The 20,960-nt window shown below is 37.0% G+C and overlaps 1 protein-coding gene across 1 annotated transcript; it reads left to right on the forward strand.

Moving 5' to 3' along the window:
- Positions 1-9,236: 9,236 nt before the first annotated feature.
- On the forward strand, positions 9,237-10,929 carry LOC100054696 (dnaJ homolog subfamily A member 1). The gene has a single exon (XM_001501757.6). The coding sequence runs from the start codon at positions 9,342-9,344 to the stop codon at positions 10,533-10,535; it is 1,194 nt and encodes a 397-aa protein (XP_001501807.1). The 5' UTR covers positions 9,237-9,341; the 3' UTR covers positions 10,536-10,929.
- Positions 10,930-20,960: the final 10,031 nt, after the last annotated feature.

Consider the following 20,960-nt stretch of genomic DNA (forward strand, 5'->3'; position numbering starts at 1 on the left):
ATCTTTCAGAAGAGGGAGACCGAAAGTAAACATTAGGCAAGATGACTAAACAGATCTTCTCACACATCAGAACGTGATAAGTGACAGGAAGAAGAATAGATAGAGCTGGGTCAGGGCGCTCAGGAGGGCCTGGGAGGGGTGGGCAGGGTGCTACAGAACTTAGTGTCATTGGGGCAGGAACGTTTGGGAGGGAGGGATTTGAGCCGAGTCTTCAAGGAGGTGAAAGAGTCAGCTATGCAGATAACCGAGTAGAGAGTTCCAGGAAAAGATGGCCACGGTAAAGACCAGGGATGGGGGCATGTGAAGTGAGGTCCAGGTCATCAAGGGGCCGCTGTGGGTCACTGAGTGCCTGAAGGAGAAAGCAGGAGAAGTCAGAGTGGTAGACTGCGCTGAGGGTGTTTCTGAAGTGCAATGAGATCCATTTTAAGGACTTTGATGTTCACTGAGTGAAATGGAGAGCTTGGCTGCTGAGTGTCAAGCACAGAGGCTCGGAGGCCAGTTGGAGAGCTACTGCGGACACCCAGATGCAGGTGATCGTGGCTCACGCTTGGGAGAGAGCTCTGGGGTGGTGAGAAGGGGTCAGACTCTGCAGATCATGGGTGGTGAGCCAATGAGACTCTCACCACTTGGTTGTGGGATCCAAGAAAAAGAGAAGAGTGGAGGATGCCCTCAAGCTTTCTGGTCTCAGCAGCCTCAAAGTCAGAATTGCCATCCGCTGAAAGACGGACCACAAAGTAGGCCTGGGCAGGGGGACTGGGGGCAGAGACTTGGGAGTTCAGAATTGGACGTGCCCCTTTTGAAATATCTGTAAGGCATCCAAACGAGCAGGAGTGAGGAGCAGGCTGCAGGATCTTTAGACTTCAGGAGAGAGACCTGAGGAGAGAGAAGGGGGTATTCCTGGTGTAGAGGTACATTAAAGCCAAAAGGATGGGCAAGATCACCGAGGAAGGACCTGTAAAAGAGAAGTGTGTGGGCATTACAAAATACCTTTGAAATCTAAAATCAACCACATTTACACAGAATCAGTCATATTTGTACTTAATAAATAATCTTACCAAACAATATGGTTTATCTGGGATGGAGAATTGCTATTTTTCACAAGTATAAACATAAATTAACACAATATCCAGTCTTTGCTACACACCCTTCTCCACCGTAAGTACTAACAGAAACTCCTAGTAGCTGAAAGATGAGTTAGGTTATTTTAGGCCTGCATATATTTGCTATGATGAACCAAGAAAACCCCAGGATAGTCCACGCAGATACACTCACTTTCCAAGAAATAACTTCATCAGATAAGATGAAGTATTCATTAGCATCATTGACTTTACTCATTATTTTATGTGCAGACTTAGAATAGCATTAAAAAAGCAGTTTCTCAAATCAGAAGATTTGCCTTTAATTTCTGGTTTACGTAGCATTTCACCCTTGAGCAAAACTCTGAAATATGTCTCTAATTTTCAACTTCCTTGGCTACCAAATGGAATAATAACCTGTATAACAACTAAGTTGCAGTGAAAATTGCATTTTTCTAACTTCCAATATTTCATTATTTGTTTGTCTTTGATACACTACTAATGCAGAAAAGTACTTTTTTATGTTAATAAAATATAGGATGTTTTAGTTATCTTTTCGGTATTAATTTGTAGGTTTTTCAGAGGGCCAAAGTCAGAGAATATGGTAGGTAGAATACAGATATCTTGATAATTGTTTGCAAGCTGTAGTGTGTTTAATTTTCGTAAATTCTCAAAGTTTGCCTTAATAATACGTTTATTCTCTAAATGTTGAGTTAAGGGCACTCTATATTCCATTATGACATGAATGTTAAGTGAGCTATTCAGAATTTCTATATATATTATTTTTTTGTTCTATTTGGCCTAACAATTTCTGAGAAAGTTATGTTAAAATCTACACTATGATTGTGAATTTATCTATTTTTTCTTGTAATTCTTTTAAAGTTCTGCCTCATAATTCTTGTTATGTGCATACAGATTGAGGAGTACCATATCTTTTAAGTAAAATGAATCTTGTATCGTGATAGAATGATATTCTTTATCTACCGTGGCGTCTTTGTTGCTTAAAGTCTATTTTTGTCATCTCTTGGCGTAAATTCACCAACTTCCTTTTGGTTAGTACTTGCCTGATATAAGATCAGGGCTTTGGGAGGGATTTTGGTTTGATCTGTTTTTAATTTTTTGGTTTAACTGGAAAGTCTTCATGTTTTAATGGGAAATGTAGTCCATTCCATTTATTGCTATACTTAAGTGTCTTTGATTGGGTCCTCAGGAGCAGACTCTGAAAGGGAAGGAGGTGGAGCAAGACGGCGTTAGGTTGGAAGGAAGCTGGGTTTAGCTCAGTCCTTTCGAGGACATCAGGAGAGAGGGGAGACACAGCTCCGAGCTGTCTTGTCAGGAGCGTGGAGTCGACTCATTTCACATTCATGTGCCTTTTCCTTACAGTTTAAGGACTGCCTTTTAGTGAGCAGTGGACATTGGCATAAATGGAGAGACCAGGTTGCAGGCTGTAGGTGTGAAAATAATAAAGAGATCTGTGAGGATGTGGGCAGAACACCCACATTTTCAGTTACACTAATACGTCTTTCTACCATCTTATCTATACTCTACTATTTTTTTGCTTCTCCATATCTGTTTAATCCATTTACTTATCTATCAGTCTGTCTATCTGTCTATATCTATTCATTTATTTTTTTCCAACCACAAGTTTGAAACTATAAATTACTTATATTTTAGGTAATCTTACATTTTTAACATGTGTGTGACTATGTCTAATGTTAATCAATATAATCAGTATGATGTATAAAGATAGTAAATCTCTTCCTAACTGACAATTGATAAAAGGCACATAGAAAGATCTAACTCTGAACACCCTCCTTATTTTTCATGTCTTTTGTGTCATATTTTATTTTCACCTTTTAAAAAATTTTGTGAAATAACTTATCATTGTATTTTCCCCCATATAATACTTACTTAGATTTACAAAAAATGTCTTAGTTTCTTTACCTTTCTTTTTCATATTCTTATTCTTCTATTTTTGTTTGATTTCCTCAAAATTCATCCTTTGGCAACTCCTTCAGAAATATCGTATGATGTGGATATGTTCTTTATTTAAACATGTCTTTATTTTGCTGGTTCACTGAGCACACACTTTTATATTGAGAGATATTTTACATCAACTCTTTCAAGATGTTATTGGAAGGCCTTCTGGCCTCAACAATTACTCTTGTGCCAAAGGTGTTTTCAGTTTAGTGTAGTTTGCATGTTTTAATTTATATTTTATAAGGTTAATATATTTGGCTCTTTTTTCAAGTACCTCAATTCAAGTACTCCACAATCTCTTGGAATATTTTGCTAACTATTAAAAAATCAAAAGAAACAAACTCATTGTGTGTGATGTGCTTTGCTGTGTAGAGAGGAGAGCCATGAAGGGAACAGTCAAATGGGTACCCTGTTCCCATCAAGCTCACAGCGTTCAGACAGCCATAGGCTAGGTGTTTGTATTCTGTCAAAAGAGAACATTTTCCCTTCCTCTCAACCCCCAAGAGAGCCATATCTGAGTTCCTCCACAGTAGTAAATTATTGTGAGCTCAGAGAGTGGACTCCGTGATGCAAATTAGAGAATTTTTAAAAACCATTTCAATTGATTGTTGAAAATAAGTAAGAACAAACTGAAAATGTACAACTTGTGGGAAAAGATAAACAGTCTTCAAGCTTCTGGTTTGAGATGAGATTTGGGATAATCAAACAGAAAAATAAAGAAACAGAAACAAACACACATAATAAGCTTGATCATGTTAGCGAAAAGGCTTGTAAAAAGAAATAAAGTATTTTCCCCCCAGTTTAACCATAATTAAAATACATATTTAGAAACATCTTAAGAATAACCATGTCTGTCCCTTCCTAGATTTGACTATACGAATAAACAATGGAAGTAGTTAAGGGGGCATGATCTCCACACATCAGTCTTGTGAGGATGGTTGTGGAAGCCCAGTCATGCGTTAGGATCTCATAGACACTTTCTTCTCACCTTTTTATAAACAGAGCTCAACTATCTAACCTCGTGGCACTCTCACTTTTTTCTGATGGGGCCATAGTAATGTGTACTGTTATGAGATCTTTGTTTAAAGGCTTAGATTGAAGTTCTCGGTAGACTTTCCAGCTATGAGAACTGCTCTTGTTTGCTCCAAATGTGACTTACTAGTATGATCAACTTATTTGCTCCTATTACCACTAATAATATAATCACAATGGTGTGATCTTGGTTTTTACTCAGTTTCATTGAAGAAAAACCGGACTTCTCTTGTTTTCAAGCCTACTAACTTGTTAAATAATAATCTATTTTAACTTTATGAAATTTTTCTCCATGGCAACCACAAGTATGAGTTTTCTATGTATGTATTTTACATGAGAAATGTGGATTTCAAGCACGGGTATTATATTATTCGCCATATTCCTATTTTTGTTACATTTGCAGAAATATGCTAGCAATTTGGCAAACATTTGATATTTATTCAGGTTTTGAATTTTTGAATAAAAGATCATAGTCTTGATGCTACAGATCTTACTGTGGGTGTTCAAACCTCACCACGGAGATTTTCACATCACTTCGCAAATGCACAGCCCACCCAGTCTCCAATCTGCCCTGGAGGGACTTGACTGTAATTTCCAGCTCCCCCCACTTAGAGACCTCACTATCAGCTACTAATAAGAATGGGAATTAACATTTATTCAGTTTCTAATGTGTGTCAAGTAAAGAGGATTCGGAGCCCTAGAAAGCAGAGGGAGAGTGGACCATTTCAATTGCCTAGACCTCTAGTTTTGACGGTTAGAGGAAATCCACCACAAACAAACTTAGAAAATGACCTGTTAAAGGACTGGTACATTTGCAAAATGGAAAACTACCTTTACGAGTAGAAGCATGGAATGATAGAATTCACTTATTTTCCTTTTATCAGTTTGAATGAAACAGTCAAGAGGCTCTGCAGAATTCTTCTCCGTCTCCTGCTCCTACAAAAACCTGAAAATCATGAACATTTGACTTCGTGTGGCAACCATATATGTGAGACATCGAAGGTCATAATTTTTGGAAAACTTAGATGGAGATAATGGCTGCAAAACCCTAGCAAAAATGTTGCTTTCGGTTTCCCACTTTAAGAGGTCAACACCTGGACTCACGTCTGTCCTTTAACAGAAGCACTTACCCGTAGTGATCCAAGTACAGAGAAAATTAAGTTGTCGGGGACACTGGGGAGTTCTGATAGTGACGTCTAAGGCCAGTAGTGTTTGGAATTGTCAATATTTTACCAACCTCAAGCTTGTTATTCTTTTCCTAGTCCACATTAGCATAGAGTTCACCAGGCATCACTCTTTTCGGTAAGTTCTCTTATACGTGAAAAATGTCACCCGGCCCTGTGGATCCGCTCTGAATGCTCATTTCAGTCACAATAATTTATGTTTCCTGATCTCACGCCACCCATTTTCCTCTGAAAGACACTGCCAGGTCTTGCTATAGTAACTTAGGTTTCAGAGCCAAAAAAAAGGTTTGATCTTGCAATTTGTGCGCCGCATTCTCCAAGGAGAAAGTTCCTCACGGCAAGAAAGAATAAGAGCGTTTAAGATCTCTCTCTACTTCTAGACAAGGGCAGATTAATTGAGTATAATGTTGACTTAGAGGCAGAAATATTAAGCCTGAAACAATCTCGGAAGTCCCTCAAGACTGACCTAAATGTGTAATTTTTGTTTTCCCTGCTGAGTTCAGCCTTTAAAACAACTCATCTTTTTTTTTTTGTGATGAATGCGATGCAGTTTCTGCTTCTTTCTAGCCTTCTGACTCATCTGAACTTCCCGCCAGGTGCCAAATAAACACATATTCTCTCTCTTCTGTTCTATAACACGTTTTCATCACCTGTGTTTTTACCTACTTTCAACATAGATGCATTAAGTACTGTTTCTTCGTGTCTCTCAGAAGTTGTACTGATCTTTGATGGTGCAAAGAAAAGTGATTGTCTGTGCCTTCAGTCCTCAGCATGGATTTTAAATGGAAAAGAATGAAGAAATGTGAAAATGCCTGAGAGGAAGAAGACAATCACAATAGCGTGTTGTCTGTTACTCGTATGCCCTTTTTCAACATGGGACTGGATGATGATAGCCTGTCCGTTGTCTGTTCCGAATGCAGAGAGACAGCTCAGCTCAAGATGGGAATTTCAGAGCTGGGTTCTTAAATACTTGGTTTAAAGGAATGCCCCAGACAGCAAGTACTTAGTAAGTGCATCTGACTCATTACACAGTGGTGCCAGGCTTTGCTGTGTGTGGAATGGGACATAGAAATCAGAATAACGTTTGTCACTGAATCTCTCTTCACTGTATCTAACACATGCAACGTTTGGCATCAGGATTATCACTAAATTGAATAGTGAGTTCATCTGGATCAGGTACCTTTCCTTACCAATATCTAAAAAGCAGCTTTGCACTTAGATATTTGTAGAAATAATAAAACAAAGACCTAACCAAGAACTGAGCTCAGGTTTTGCAATAAGCTATGCTCAACTTATTATATATATATAAAATATATAAACTATATATATGTGTAAACTATAGGAACGTAAAGTATATTTCTATTCTCAACTCACTTGAGCTGTATTATTTTGAGTCCTTACATGAAAAAAAAATACTTAACTATATAAATTAGGTCTCACCTTTTCATGAGAAAAGGTGATGCAGTCTTCCTGAATAAAATAAAAGAACTTTATATAAATTTCTCACCAAAAATAATAAATAACACTTACTTCTGCATAAAGTTAAATCTAAATATAGAACTAACACTGATGTTTGGATTAGATAAGAAATTGAAATTGTGAACACGCTTGAAAAAGAGCTATGGGCATTCTCTTTGTCACCTAAACAATTTCCATTTTTCTTTTTGATGGCAAAAAACAGGTCAATTCTTAAAGTCATATTTTAACAAATTATAAACATTGTAAGTTTTTTGGCTGGAAAAGGGGAGGCTAACTCAAGAAATATCTGAATTTTCCAAGACCCTGGAGTTGAAGTTGTATTATTTCCTTTGTCCTCAACTCAGTGAGTTTACGTTTGGTGGTGTTTGTGCCTTTAATGCAGATTAACATTTCAATGGAAAAAAAAGTCTTCTATAAGGAAACAAATTTAGAAAACAGTTCTTCAAAGTTTCAGAGGCTAAGATTTCCATCACCAGAAAAATGAGCAGTTTCTTTTTTAAGCAGAGCCTTCAGCAAGATTTCTCTGAGCCCTGAACTGTTTGCACAGTTATCTTCCTCCAAACTTCTTCCAAACCATCACCTAGGCCCAACGTGTGCACATAATAAGCCTGCAGGGCCTCTGAATCAAAGAGCTTGTCTTACCTCCGCATCCAGAAATACTGCAAGTATATCAGCTCATGAAGCCTCTTGCCTGTTCAATAGTTCATAAAATCAGTTTTTCCTGTTTTTCTTATTGCTTAGATTTCAATCAAACCTTGAAGACGTCCTCTGAGATGTTTCATTTTTTCAGTAAAACGTCTTCAAAAGGTGGTGATTTAACGTCCTCGCTTTGATGAAGCTAACTGTCTGTACAACATTAAAAGCACTGCTTTGGGGATTTGGGGCTGAGTCCTTGTCAACAACACGTGAGGATGCAGACGACAGAGTTTCCGTGAGATACCAGGCATCGTTCCTTGTCAAAGCAACAAAACTAGGTGCGTGTTATGGGACACCCTCTGTTCTCCATCCAGGCTCTGAGCAGTGTGCCTTTTCATTAGCTGGATATTTTGCCTGGCAAAAGAACTTTTCTTATTTTGTAAGATATTAAGACATTTGACATTTTCAAAATATAAGAATTATCTTTGATGCCACTCGAGTTTCTTTAACAAATGAAAAGCGGGAGTTGGTCCACTAAATGCACCAGTCTTTTCTCACAGTCATAACCTGGAGGGAAATGAGATGGCTGTCATTTGTTCCGTGACCTGCCCCGGGAATTGGTTCAGATGTCAGTGACACCAGAGCTCATTTCATCTTTAGAGAGAGGAACTGTTTTCTTCCTCCACTCATTTATTTGTTTAAGAAATATTTGGTGAGTGAGTGTCTAACAGGTTCTAGATCCTGGGAATATAATGATGAAAAAAAATGCCCATTTTGAGTAGCCTCATGGAACATAAATTCTGACGATGGAAGAAAGAATGGAAAACCAAGCTTAATATGATGTGATGCTGAACAGTGCAATGAAGAATTTAGTTGAGTGAAGGGATAGGAAGGGACAGGAGCAGAGCAGGGTCTACCGTTGTGATATCTACATTTCCCTTCTTTGCTCTCAGACACAAAAGTTTAACTTTTCTCTAACACATGGCTACACAAACAATTCTCTAATTATGTACGGTTTGTGTTGTTTAGCTATAGAAAAAGCAGGTTTTTAGGATACTTCATAAAATGATTTGGGAACAGAGTAAATTTAGGTTTTGGTAACCTGTTAATAATTTCAACCTGATTTTATTCCTCATGAAACGATGCAAACCATCCAGTAGCTGTGCAGGATGCATAGGTATGGGTTACTTTGTTAGCTAACTTGGTTTGATGCTTCTGTGGGCAAGAACATTGCCACAATAGAGACACCAATTCTGCACCCCATTATAAAGGAGAATGAAAATAACGTGAAAAGATTCTTAACCATGATTATATTTTCCTTGACTCCTTGGACACAGTCTAACATCATGTAATTGTAGTCATGGTGACAAATAGCACGCCAATAAAAGCACATGATGATCATGACTTATTCAGTGGTGACTGAGGCTGGAATAATTGGTGGCTCTCATTCTGGTTCCTTATACCAATTCTGCTTTTCTGCTCTCTGTCCGATGTAGGAGCTGGTGGTCACCTTCACTCACTGGAACTATGAACTTGTATCAGATGGACTTATGCATGTGGCTGGCACTTGCTCCTTGGTTTGGTCAATCTGTGTCATACAGAGTTCATTTTGGGAGTTGCGTAATATCTTTCACCCCGCTGGCATGAATTCTATCAACCACATTTCTACTGTTCTTGTTATGGGTTTATCTTTGATATTTCAGAAATATCTTTTATTGCAAATATGAGAGTTGTATTTCTCTCTCCAAATAAATTTGTTCTAATAATGCCTTCAGTATTTCAGTAATGCCTTTTCTTTTTGCACCTTTTAAGTTCAATATGAAATTATGTATTAAAGATATAACCAGAACGCTCGGTGAGAGGCGGAGGAGCAGCGGCTGCCCGAGCTGCGCACAGCAACGCGCTCTCTCTCGCTCCCCCACCCCGGCCTCGGCCCGCTCACCGGCTGTAGACAATGGTGAAGGAAACTACGTACTACGATGTTTTGGGGGTCAAACCCAATGCCACCCAGGAGGAATTGAAAAAGGCTTACAGGAAACTGGCCTTGAAGTACCACCCTGATAAGAATCCAAACGAAGGCGAGAAGTTTAAACAGATATCTCAAGCTTACGAAGTGCTCTCTGATGCAAAGAAAAGGGAATTATATGACAAAGGAGGAGAACAGGCCATTAAAGAAGGTGGCGCAGGTGGCGGTTTTGGCTCCCCCATGGACATCTTTGATATGTTTTTTGGAGGAGGAGGAAGGATGCAGAGAGAAAGGCGAGGTAAAAATGTTGTACATCAGCTCTCAGTAACCTTAGAAGATTTATATAACGGTGCAACCAGGAAACTAGCTCTGCAAAAGAATGTGATTTGTGACAAATGTGAAGGCCGAGGTGGTAAGAAAGGAGCCGTCGAGTGCTGTCCCAATTGCCGCGGTACTGGAATGCAGATAAGAATCCACCAGATAGGACCTGGCATGGTTCAGCAGATCCAGTCTGTGTGTATGGAGTGCCAAGGCCACGGGGAACGCATCAGTCCTAAAGATAGATGTAAAAGCTGCAACGGAAGGAAGATAGTTCGAGAGAAGAAGATTCTAGAAGTTCATATCGACAAAGGCATGAAAGATGGCCAGAAGATAACATTCCATGGCGAAGGCGACCAAGAACCAGGACTGGAGCCAGGAGACATTATCATTGTTCTAGATCAGAAGGACCATGCTGTCTTTACTCGACGAGGAGAAGACCTTTTCATGTGTATGGACATACAGCTGGTTGAAGCATTGTGTGGCTTCCAAAAGCCAATATCCACTCTTGACAACCGAACCATAGTCATCACCTCTCATCCAGGTCAGATTGTCAAGCATGGAGATATCAAGTGTGTGCTAAATGAAGGCATGCCAATTTATCGCAGACCGTATGAAAAGGGTCGCCTAATCATCGAATTTAAGGTAAACTTTCCTGAGAATGGCTTTCTCTCTCCTGATAAACTCTCCTTGCTGGAAAAACTCCTACCTGAGAGGAAGGAAGTAGAAGAGACTGATGAAATGGACCAGGTAGAACTGGTGGACTTTGATCCGAATCAGGAAAGACGGCGCCATTACAATGGAGAAGCGTATGAGGATGACGAGCATCATCCCAGGGGTGGTGTTCAGTGTCAGACCTCTTAATGGGGCCAGTGACCAACACTCACTGCTGGCATTTTTTATGCGGTAGTGAATGAGTGAAGGACTGTAATCAGAATATGCTCACTACTTGCTATTGTTTTTGTTTTAATATTCAACTATAGTAGTGTTTTAAAAGTTAAATGAAGAATAAACTCAAGTATAAAAGCTCTGACTTTGCCCTGTATGTATGATGACTTCAGTGTGCAAGATAAGTTTAACACCTGTAAAAACTACTTTAAAAAGAATTTTCCCCTAGCGTTTGTTAGGCCATACCTTGTAATTGATTTCAGCTGTGTATGTGGAATAGCTTAGACTGAAATGCCAGGTATATGTATTGACTTCAGTGTATGACCCTTCATTGTAAACTATGAAATTAAAACTGTGTGTTAACTGGCAATCAGACAGAGAACTGACTTTGTAGAGAAGTGTTGGTCTGTATAGCTGTACTCAGTGGGACTCGTGATGCCTCTGCATTTATTCTGTTGCCTCCACTGTACTTGAAGATGGCATGCTCTGTGATTCAGCCTGTGGGTCAGTGATGGAAATGACACCTTTCTACAGAAGGGGTTTATCAGATCTGCTGCTGCTTCAGGCCTTGCACTTACAGGACTGCATTCCCTTCTGCTGTGCCATCTTATTATCATTATTTTTTTAATATCTGTATATTTTTCCTTCTCTCTGGACCATGATAAGCCTCAAGAGTAGTGACTTCTGGAGCAGGGTAACTTAGAAGTTAGTCATAAGACCTAGACATGGAGAGTAATGTGCATGTATGAGTTAGGAAGGTGTTCTTTAGGTATATTACAGGCTGGCTTTAAACAATTTATGCTCCAAAGTAACTGTAATTTAATGTTGGTAGTATAACAAATTATGATGAATAGCTGTAATTGTATGTTTAAAATTCATGTTCACAAGCTTAAATCTGGATATCAGAATTTAGGCAATTCTTGCAATGTGTGAATGTCTCCCTAATATACTGATTACAAAGCAAAAAAAAAAAAAAAAAAAAAAAAGATATAACATGTTCCAGCACTGTACCAGCCAATGAAAGTACAATGAAAAATAAAACAGGGATTGGCCCATGGCCTAGTGGTTAAGTTCAGCCCATTCTGTTTTGGTGGTCCAGGTTTGGTTCTCAGGTGTGGACCTACACCACTTGTCAGTGACCATGCTGTGGCAGTGACCCACATACAAAATAGAGGAAGATTGGCACAGATGTTAGGCCAGGGTGAATCTTCCTCAGCAAACAAAAAAAAAAAAAAAAGAAGAAAAGAAAGAAGAAAAAGAAAACAGCCACATGTAAAATATGAACTTGAACCTGTGTTTCTAAAATGGACAGTGGCACAAAACACCTTTCTTCGTATCTATATAAGTATAAATATGTGCACATTTGCATGCATTATATGAACACGGAAAAAGTAAGGAAGAAAGAAATGCCCTCAGTGATTAATTGTCACATATCAGGTTATGCCCTGGGGGTCACCAGTCACCTGATGGCTATGTAAAGAGTTATGAAAATGGATCCCCTGGGAGCCTTTGAAGATGGAATTGCATCTAGATTATTGCCCTTTGATATTTCGTTCAGGAAAAAAGTTAAACTGCAGAGTGATGTGATCAGTATGACTTTAGTTAAAAGCAAATAAAAGAGTAAACTAAAGAAACAAATCTCTCTCTCAATTCATTCCCAAAATAGTGACATAAAATAGCCATTTATTACACTGACAAATTCCCAGACTGAGGAATTCAGACAAGGCAGGGCTGAGCTGCTTATCCCTGGTCCATGACGATCAGACTCCTTGCTGGAGACTTGAAGGCTGGGGTCTAGAACAATCTGAAGTCTCATTTGTTCATATGTCTGGAGATCCATGGTGGCTTCTGGCTATTTGTTTGGGGACGTACTTTTTACTTTTTCTCTATGTGGCTGGGTTCCAAAGGCAGAGAGAGAGAAAGGGAGAGAGAACTATGTGGAAACTGCATTGCCCCATGCCCTAACCTCAGTGAGCACGTGGCATTACTTCTGCCACATTCTGTTAGTTGAAGCAATCACAAACACCTACTAAGTTTAAGGAGCAGGTAAATTAGAAGCCATCTCTTATGGAGGTGAGCAAGGTTCTGGAAGAGCATCTAGGACCAGCTACATTGCTGTGGTCACTGGGGAGAAATACAATCCGCTACAAACAAACATACCAGGTTGTTAACCAGATTTACCTTAAATGGTGATGAAAATAAAATTAGTTTTGCCTTTATACTTACATCTGTTATCTGTACAACAAACGTGCATTACTTTTTCAATTTAATTATTTCAAAAGAAGGATTGTTTTTAAGAAGAAAAGACACAACTGGAAACAGCAAGGACTGGAAAATGCATGGCAACATTGGTTCAATGAATAACAAAATAGCAAACCAAGAGTAAAGCTGAGAAGAATGTAAGGATCACAGAAGACCTGGACAAGAGAGAAGAGCCTGAAAACAGATTAAAATTCACCAATGAAATTGCAATAACTTAATAGGTGTAGTGAAGAGTCAAATCTGTGTTGCAGATCACTGAAACAATGATGCACACTTTAGATACTAAAGTATTGAAAATAATGACAGAAGAGAGTTTCGGAGTTGGAAGATGGAGAATGCAGATTCATGCATGAGAAGTTGGTTTCTGCATGGAATACATTCAAATAAAGTTAAAAACACAAAGTTATACACAATAGTTTCTCCATTTTAAGACAGATGTAAACTGTAGATGAAAAGCTCTCATCGAATTCTCAGGAAAAAAGGAAGAATTTTAAAAAGTCAGATACATGGATATCTTTTTGTAATGTGAGCAGTGGTAGTTTATGTTATTATATTTAATTTCAAGGATAAAGAAATTATCTTGGAAGTATATTTTGAGTTGACATTACAGACCAGGCAGAAAATCTATTACTGAATGGGAAAGGAAAGACATCCATTAAATTGTTAAATTCATGAGAAATGAGGAAGCTCATCTGATATTGTGGAGTCAGAGAGATGGGAAAAAAAGCAACAGCGTAAAATGATTTGTAATATTTCACTTATAAAAAGAAATTTAAATACAAAGTAATAAAAAGTAAGAGGAATAGTAATGTAGTCCTCTCTTTTACTTAAGCACTCTTCCAAAAACTTAAACTCATTAAATCCTCAACCTCACTTAAATGGATGGCAGGAGAATTGTTTGTCAGCCCCTCATGGACATGTGACATACTCTCTTTTCTAGTCTTACCAAACACACTCACTTACTCCATCCTAAGAAACCAGAGCAACCAGAGCAAATTAAGGCCAAAACAAGTAAAAGAAGGGAAATAATAAAGATGAGAGCTCAACTCAATTAAATTGAAAACAGAAAAGCAATAGAGACAATCAATGAAATGAAAACCTGGTTCCTTGATAACCCTCTAGCTAGACTAATCAGGGAAGAAGGAGAAAAGCCACAAATTACCAATACTGGAAATAGAGGAGAGAAAAGCCTTACAGACTCTTTAGAGATTAAGATGATAATTAAGAAATATTACAAACAACTTTATGCCTAAGATTTTGCCAACTTAGAGTAAATGGACAATTATTTTAAGAAATAAATTACCAAGCTCCTTCAAGAAGGAATAAGTAAACTGTAGTTACAAATCTTTTAGTGAAATTGAAGTTGCAATTTAAAATTTGCCAACAAGAGAACTCCTGGGCCAGATGGGTTCATTGGAACATTGTATAATTTAATAAAGAAATAATATTGAGGCTGGTCCAGTGATGTAGTGTTTAGTTTGCATGCTCCACTTCAGCAGCCCAGGTTCATGGGTTGGGATCCCGGGCATGGACCTACAAACTACTCAACAAGCCATGCTGAGGCAGCATCCCACATACAAAATAGAGGAATATTGGAACAGGTGTTAGCTCAGGGACAATCTTCCTCAAGTAAAAAGAAAAAAAATCAATGCTACACAAGCTCTCCCACAAAAATAGAAGAGGAAGGAACATTTCCTAAGTGATTTATGAGGAGAATATCATCTTAATATGCAAACCAGACATTGAAAAAAAGAAAACTATAAACCAATATCTCTCATGAACTTAGATGCAAAAATCTTCAATAAAATGTTGACAAATCAAATCCAGCAATATATAAAAAGGATAATACATCACAAATATGTTGCTTGACCCTAAGAATGCAAGGACTGCTCAACACTGAAAATCAGACACTGTAGTTCACCATATCATCAAACTAAAGAATTCAAACCATATACTCATCTCAATAAATGCAAACAAAATTTTTGACAAAATTAAACATCCATTCATGGTAAAATCTCTTAGAAAACTGAGAATATAAAGGAATTTCCTCGAGGTGATGAAAAGCATTTATAAAAAACCTACAATTGAAATCTTACTTAATGGTGAAAGATCAAATGTGTTTCCCCTAAGACTGAGAAAAAACAAGAGTGTCTATTCTCACCGGTCTTATTCAGTGTCCTCATAAAGCTCCAAACCAGGGCAAGAAGGTAAGAAAAAAAAGCACAGGTATTTTAAAGAAAGTAATTAACACTAATCTATCAACAGGTGCAGGATCATCTATGTAGACAATCTCAAAGAATATCAAAAAGCTAATGGAATTAATGATCAGGTTTAGTATGATCAAAGAACACAAGGTCAACATAAAAAAATCAATTTGAAAGTGAAATTAAAATGTGGCATTTACAAAAATCTAAAATATTTCAATGCAAACCTAACAAAATATGTGCTAGATCTTTATGTTGGAAATGAAAATACATTGATGAAATAAATTAAAAAGACATAAATAAATGGAGAGACATTTTATATTCATAGATTGAAACACTTATCATTAAGATTTCAATTATTATCAAATTGATTTATAGGTTCAATAAAATCCCAATGAAACTCTCAGGAGGCTTCTCTTTGTAGAAATCAACAGGCTGATCCTAAAATTTATATAGAAATGTGAAGGATTAGAAAAGCCAAATAATTTTGAAAAAGAAAAACAAAGTTGGATGACTGATTACTTGATTTCAAGCTGGATTGTAAAGGTATGGTAACGAAGATGGTACAGTATTGACAAAAAGATAAAAATAAAAGATCAACTTAAAAGAATATAAAGTCTATATATAAATGGACATGAATAAAGTCCATTAATTTTCAACAAAGATGCAAAGGCAATTCAATGAAAAAATTTTTTGAAGAAATGGTGTTAGAATTATTGAGCATTTATGTGGACAGAAAGTGAATCTTGACCCAAATCTTAGAGAAATTTACTCAAAATGGATCATAGACTTAAATGCAAAACTTAAAACTATAAAAATTATAGAAGAAAGCACAGAAAAAATGTTTGTGACTTTGGGTTAAGCAAAGAGTTGTTAGATATGGTATTCAAAGTTCAACCCATTAAAATATTATAAATTGCATTCCTTCTAAAGTAAAAATCTTTGCTTTTCAAAAGTTATTGTTATAAAAATCAAAAGGCAAGCCACAGATTTAGTGAAAATATTTGAATAACATGTACCTGACAAAAGTCTTACAACCAGAATATATAAAGAACTCTTACAGCTCAAACATACAAACACAGGTAACCCAATTAAATAAAAAATGGGCAAAATAATTTAGCAGACACATGAACAAAGAAGACATGTGGATGGCAAACAAACACATGAAAGGATGCTCTATGTCATTAGTCCCCAGGAAAATTTAATTTAAAGTCATGATGAGATATGACTACGTGTCTATTAAAATGGCTTAAATTAAAAAGACTGTCTATGCTAAGTGTTAGCGAGGATGTGGAACAACTGAAGCGATCACACGTGCTGCTTTTGGGAATGAAAAATACTGAAACTATTTTCAAAAAATGTAGCAGTTTCTTCAAGAGTTAACATATGCATACCATATTACATAGGCATTCAACTCCTAGATATCTTACCCAAGAGAAATATGTGCATATGTCCACACAAAGCTTCTGCATGGATATTTATGATAGCTTTGCTTGCTCTAGCCCAACTGCAAACAATTCGAACGCTCATCATCAGGTGAACAGACAAATTGTGTTATACACAATGGAAGACTACTCTGCAGTCAAGAGAATCAACTGTTGATCCACGGAACAGTGTGGATGAATCTCCAAATAATTATGCTGAGTGAAAGAAGCCAGCCCTCCTGCCTAAAACGTATATATTATATGAATCCACTTGTATGAAATTTTTAGAAAATGCAAACTAATTTATGCACAATGAGATAAAGTAGATCAGTGGTTCCTGGGGGGGGGGGGGGGAAGGAAGGTGTAGATTGAAACAGGGGCGCAGGAAAATTGGAGGGCTGATATTCTTTGTTGTGATTATGGCTTTGGCATTGTATTCATACACCAAAGCCTATCAAATTATGGACTTTATGTGCAGCTTATTGTGTGTCAAATATACTGGAAAAATATACTGTAAGTTGAGAAGGTGTAGAAAAATGTCCCTTAAGTGTACATGATTGAGTTAATAATGATTTTGAATTTTAACTATCTTAGCCTATTTTTCTCCCAAAAGCAGAGCCTAAAAGAAGAGTTTGTGTGCTGGGGACCAAAAAGCAAGAAACAGGGAAGCAAACGTAGTTAAACCAAGGGTGTGTTACTGAGTTGGCACCACTGTGGCAAGGCGAGCTCATCTCTAACATGGGGACCGGGAACCATGTGAAGTGAAGATGTGGGAGTATTTGTCTCTGGCTTCCATTCTTTTTGGTCCAGGGATGCTCCATAAGGTGCCCAATCCCTTGAAGTTGCAGTTTTGTGCATGGGTCAGAATGGCTGAGTGAGTTGCATAGGAGTCCAGTGGAGGGGCAGCAGAGCCACCTGTGGAAAGGGCGGCATTGATGAGTGCAGCAAGAAGAGTCACAGTAACAAGTTTGATGGCGAGTATGTGAGGGGAACCTGACAGGTGTCCAATATGATGACACAGTGCCATCCTTGGCCTTTGATTCATGACTCTCTTTAAATTTGATTAAGCAATCAATTGATTTAATAATATAATGAGCCCACTGCTCAACTCAACAACTAGAACATCACCAATAATATGCAGCTGCTGAGGTGTTCCTAATCTCTCCCACCGCACCAACTTAACCTCTATCCTGATGATTGTGCTCATTATTCCCTTACTTTGTAAGAAAGCGGTACTAATCTCTATGCCTCATTTTTGGACTTAATAGAAATATATATTAGCTATGATACTCTGGGGCTTGCTTTCCACTTCAATTACATTATTAAGATTCCTGCATATTTTGCATGGGATCGTAATTCATTCATCCGCACTGTTACTTACTTTCCCATTGTGAGAATATACTATTATCCATTCTCCTTAATTGGCTGTTGAAGTTGTTTCTATTTGTGGCTACTACATATATTCTGCCATGAACATTTGTGTGCATATTTCCTGATCCTCATGTGAAAAGTTTCCCTAGAAATTAGAAGTGATAGCGTGGTGAGGTAGAGAATGTAGACATACCAAGTAGTGCTAAATGACTGCACCTCCAGTCAACCTCACACGGAGCAGGAAACCTTCCAGCCGAGTTCCATCAACCCACAGAATAATCAGATTGTATGTAAACCACTAAATTTTTATGCAGCAACAGAGAACCAAAATGCAAATAATATGATTTATGAGACTCTTTTGTAAAACAAATGTCAGAATTACCTGAATTATGCATTTTCTGAAATGGATATAATATCTACTGATTACATTTAAGACAAGAAAAAAGATATCTACAAAATATCTTTGTGAAATGTGCTTAATAGAGGATTCAGAGGCAAATTTAACGTCTTTATTAGTTTCATAATTGAACGAAATAGAATTAAATAAAATGTGCTAAGAATTTCTACTAAAGAATGTATCAAATTGTAAGACACATCTAAAGAAATCAAAGTATGGGTTTAATGACGCCAGCTGTAGAAAAAGTAAAGTAAAATATAATATTTTATATATATATATACATATATATATATATATATATATATATATATATATATATATGGAAGGGTCTTCTGACCACGCAGATGCAGTCATAGCCCAGAATATCAGTGACTATTCGCAACCCCCTCATGTGACCCACGTATTCATATTTGACCATCTCAATAGAGCTCAAAAAAGTATTTGGTTATATTCAGTATTTCTGCATGATTAAAACAAGCAAACAGACAAATGAAATTTGCTTAGGAAACTGGAAATGGAAAGTTCCTTAACATTATAAATCCCCTCCATGCAAAGAACCAACATCTTACTTAAGAATTCAAAGTTATAAATCTATTAAAATAAAAAATAAGAAAATGCCAACTATCCTCCTTATCTTGTACCATTTTTCTAATTGTTTAGATAAGTATATCAAACAGGAAAAATACATGAAGTATAACTTTCCATCAAGATGAAAATGGCATGTCAGTGCTTGCAGGGACTCCGAGATTCCAACTGAAAAACCACAGAAAAATGACCACGCATCACTTAAAATAATGTAAAATTCAGTCAGATGATCTACTATGCAAAATAATTACACCAAATTAAGAGCATTCTTTAATACTGGATATTACCATTTATAGAAATATAATGGTAGCCAAAATCAAATTCATAGTGGCCACAAAAGTAGAAAATATCTGTAAATACATTTAACCCAAAATGCATAGGAGCCAAATGAAGAAAATTTCAAATCTTCTCTGAAGGCTAAGTATGGCTTAAATAAATGAACATGATATGGTTTAAAATATTGAAAAATACCTCAAAATGTTACACAAATAAAACAAAATTCTTTAATTTTTAAACATAAAATGTAATTTCAGTCAAAATCCCTTTTTATTAGTGTCCACTCAAATGTGATTATACAATGTCTATAAAATAAACTGTGAGGAAACATTTTAAAAATAACAGGTAAGAGCTCCTGACATTATAGTAGTTATCAGACAGTATGTAACTGATATAAGAAATGACAGAGGATGGAACAGAAGAAATTAATGGAACAAAACAAAAAATATACTTCCTTACCAATTTAACATTTTAAATTGATTTTTGTGTTTGTTCATAGTTTTCTAGCAAATTACATTGAAAAAGCAGATTAACTACTTAGAAAAAAACAAATTTAGATGATTTTTTATGGTAATCCAAAATAAATTTCAGCTAGAATACATAGTTAATGAAACTACTAATAAACTACAAAGACCAGATGAATAAATATACACAGATGCCAGACACAAATAGCAGTGTCAGAAGGAAATTGCTAATCCTAAAAGCAAAAGAAAAAGGGGTGGAAATATTCTGATAGCTTTGTCCTTGCAATTTCTAATTTTTGAACCTCAAAAAGGACACCACAGTCAAAAAAGAAAGTCAGTATTTCTGTCTGCAACATTCACAGAAAAGAATACATCAAAGATTAACAAATTCAGTATTTATATAACATTTATGCAAACTAAAAAATAAAATACAAAGAGCCTATTGTTGAAGACTCCAGTAAATATTGACTACGCGGGCGTGGACCCACCCCAGGACACACACACACACGCACACACGCACACACACACCCCCGGTTCCCAGCTGAAGATCTTTCTTGCTCTTGGGATTATTGATCCAAAGTGAAGAGACCCTGAGCATTGGACGGTCTTCGCATCGACAGGCTCTGCCAGCCCAGGAAATGTGTGAACTGTTCCTGTTCACAGCCCTTTTGTTTGGAAATTGTGTCTGTTCACTTTTGATGCTTATATATTACGATAGGAAAAGCTCTGAAATGAAGAAGTTTTTCAGGAGCAGCCACGATGAACTTACTCATTTACTATGAGAGAAATAATGTGGACAATATGGAGAGAGAGAGAGAAAGAGGCTCAGGGAAGCACTCTGAAATTGCAATTACTGCTTGCTTGGATATGCTCAATAACAGAATTATAGATTGCTTTTATTGTAGTTTGTAGACTTTTAACTATTTTTGCCTACTGAAAACACTTATAATAAACTGACATCGATATCATCATGTGGGCAGGAATCAACTGATGATTCAGCTTAGTGTACATTATTCTATTTTTCTGGTTATCCTGCGGTTACCTGTAATTCTTTTTGTGGACAAAAGTGTAAACCACTAGTGCCAGGACTTTGAAATCTACGAGACAGAGACAAGAAGTCTGTGGAATTTTCAAAAATATTAGAAAAATGTCCTTTGCATAGTGATGAAAATAGAAGGACCAGTATAATTCTAGAAGTAAATTTTACAACCCAAAATATTTTATTTGCTTTTGACTTCAGCAGAGGTCTAAGAAGATCAAATTTGTCCAACAATCCTTATAAAGTGTATGTTTTATTTTTAGTACAAATTATAATATGCTCATACATATGGCCACATAAATATTAATATTTAGTTGGGAGGAGGGTAGTGAAGGGGAAAAGACCACTGGACTGAGAATCAGGAGAAGCCGTCTCTCTC

Source organism: Equus caballus, chromosome 21, assembly GCF_041296265.1.
Source record: "Equus caballus isolate H_3958 breed thoroughbred chromosome 21, TB-T2T, whole genome shotgun sequence".
Taxonomy (NCBI): domain Eukaryota; kingdom Metazoa; phylum Chordata; class Mammalia; order Perissodactyla; family Equidae; genus Equus; species Equus caballus.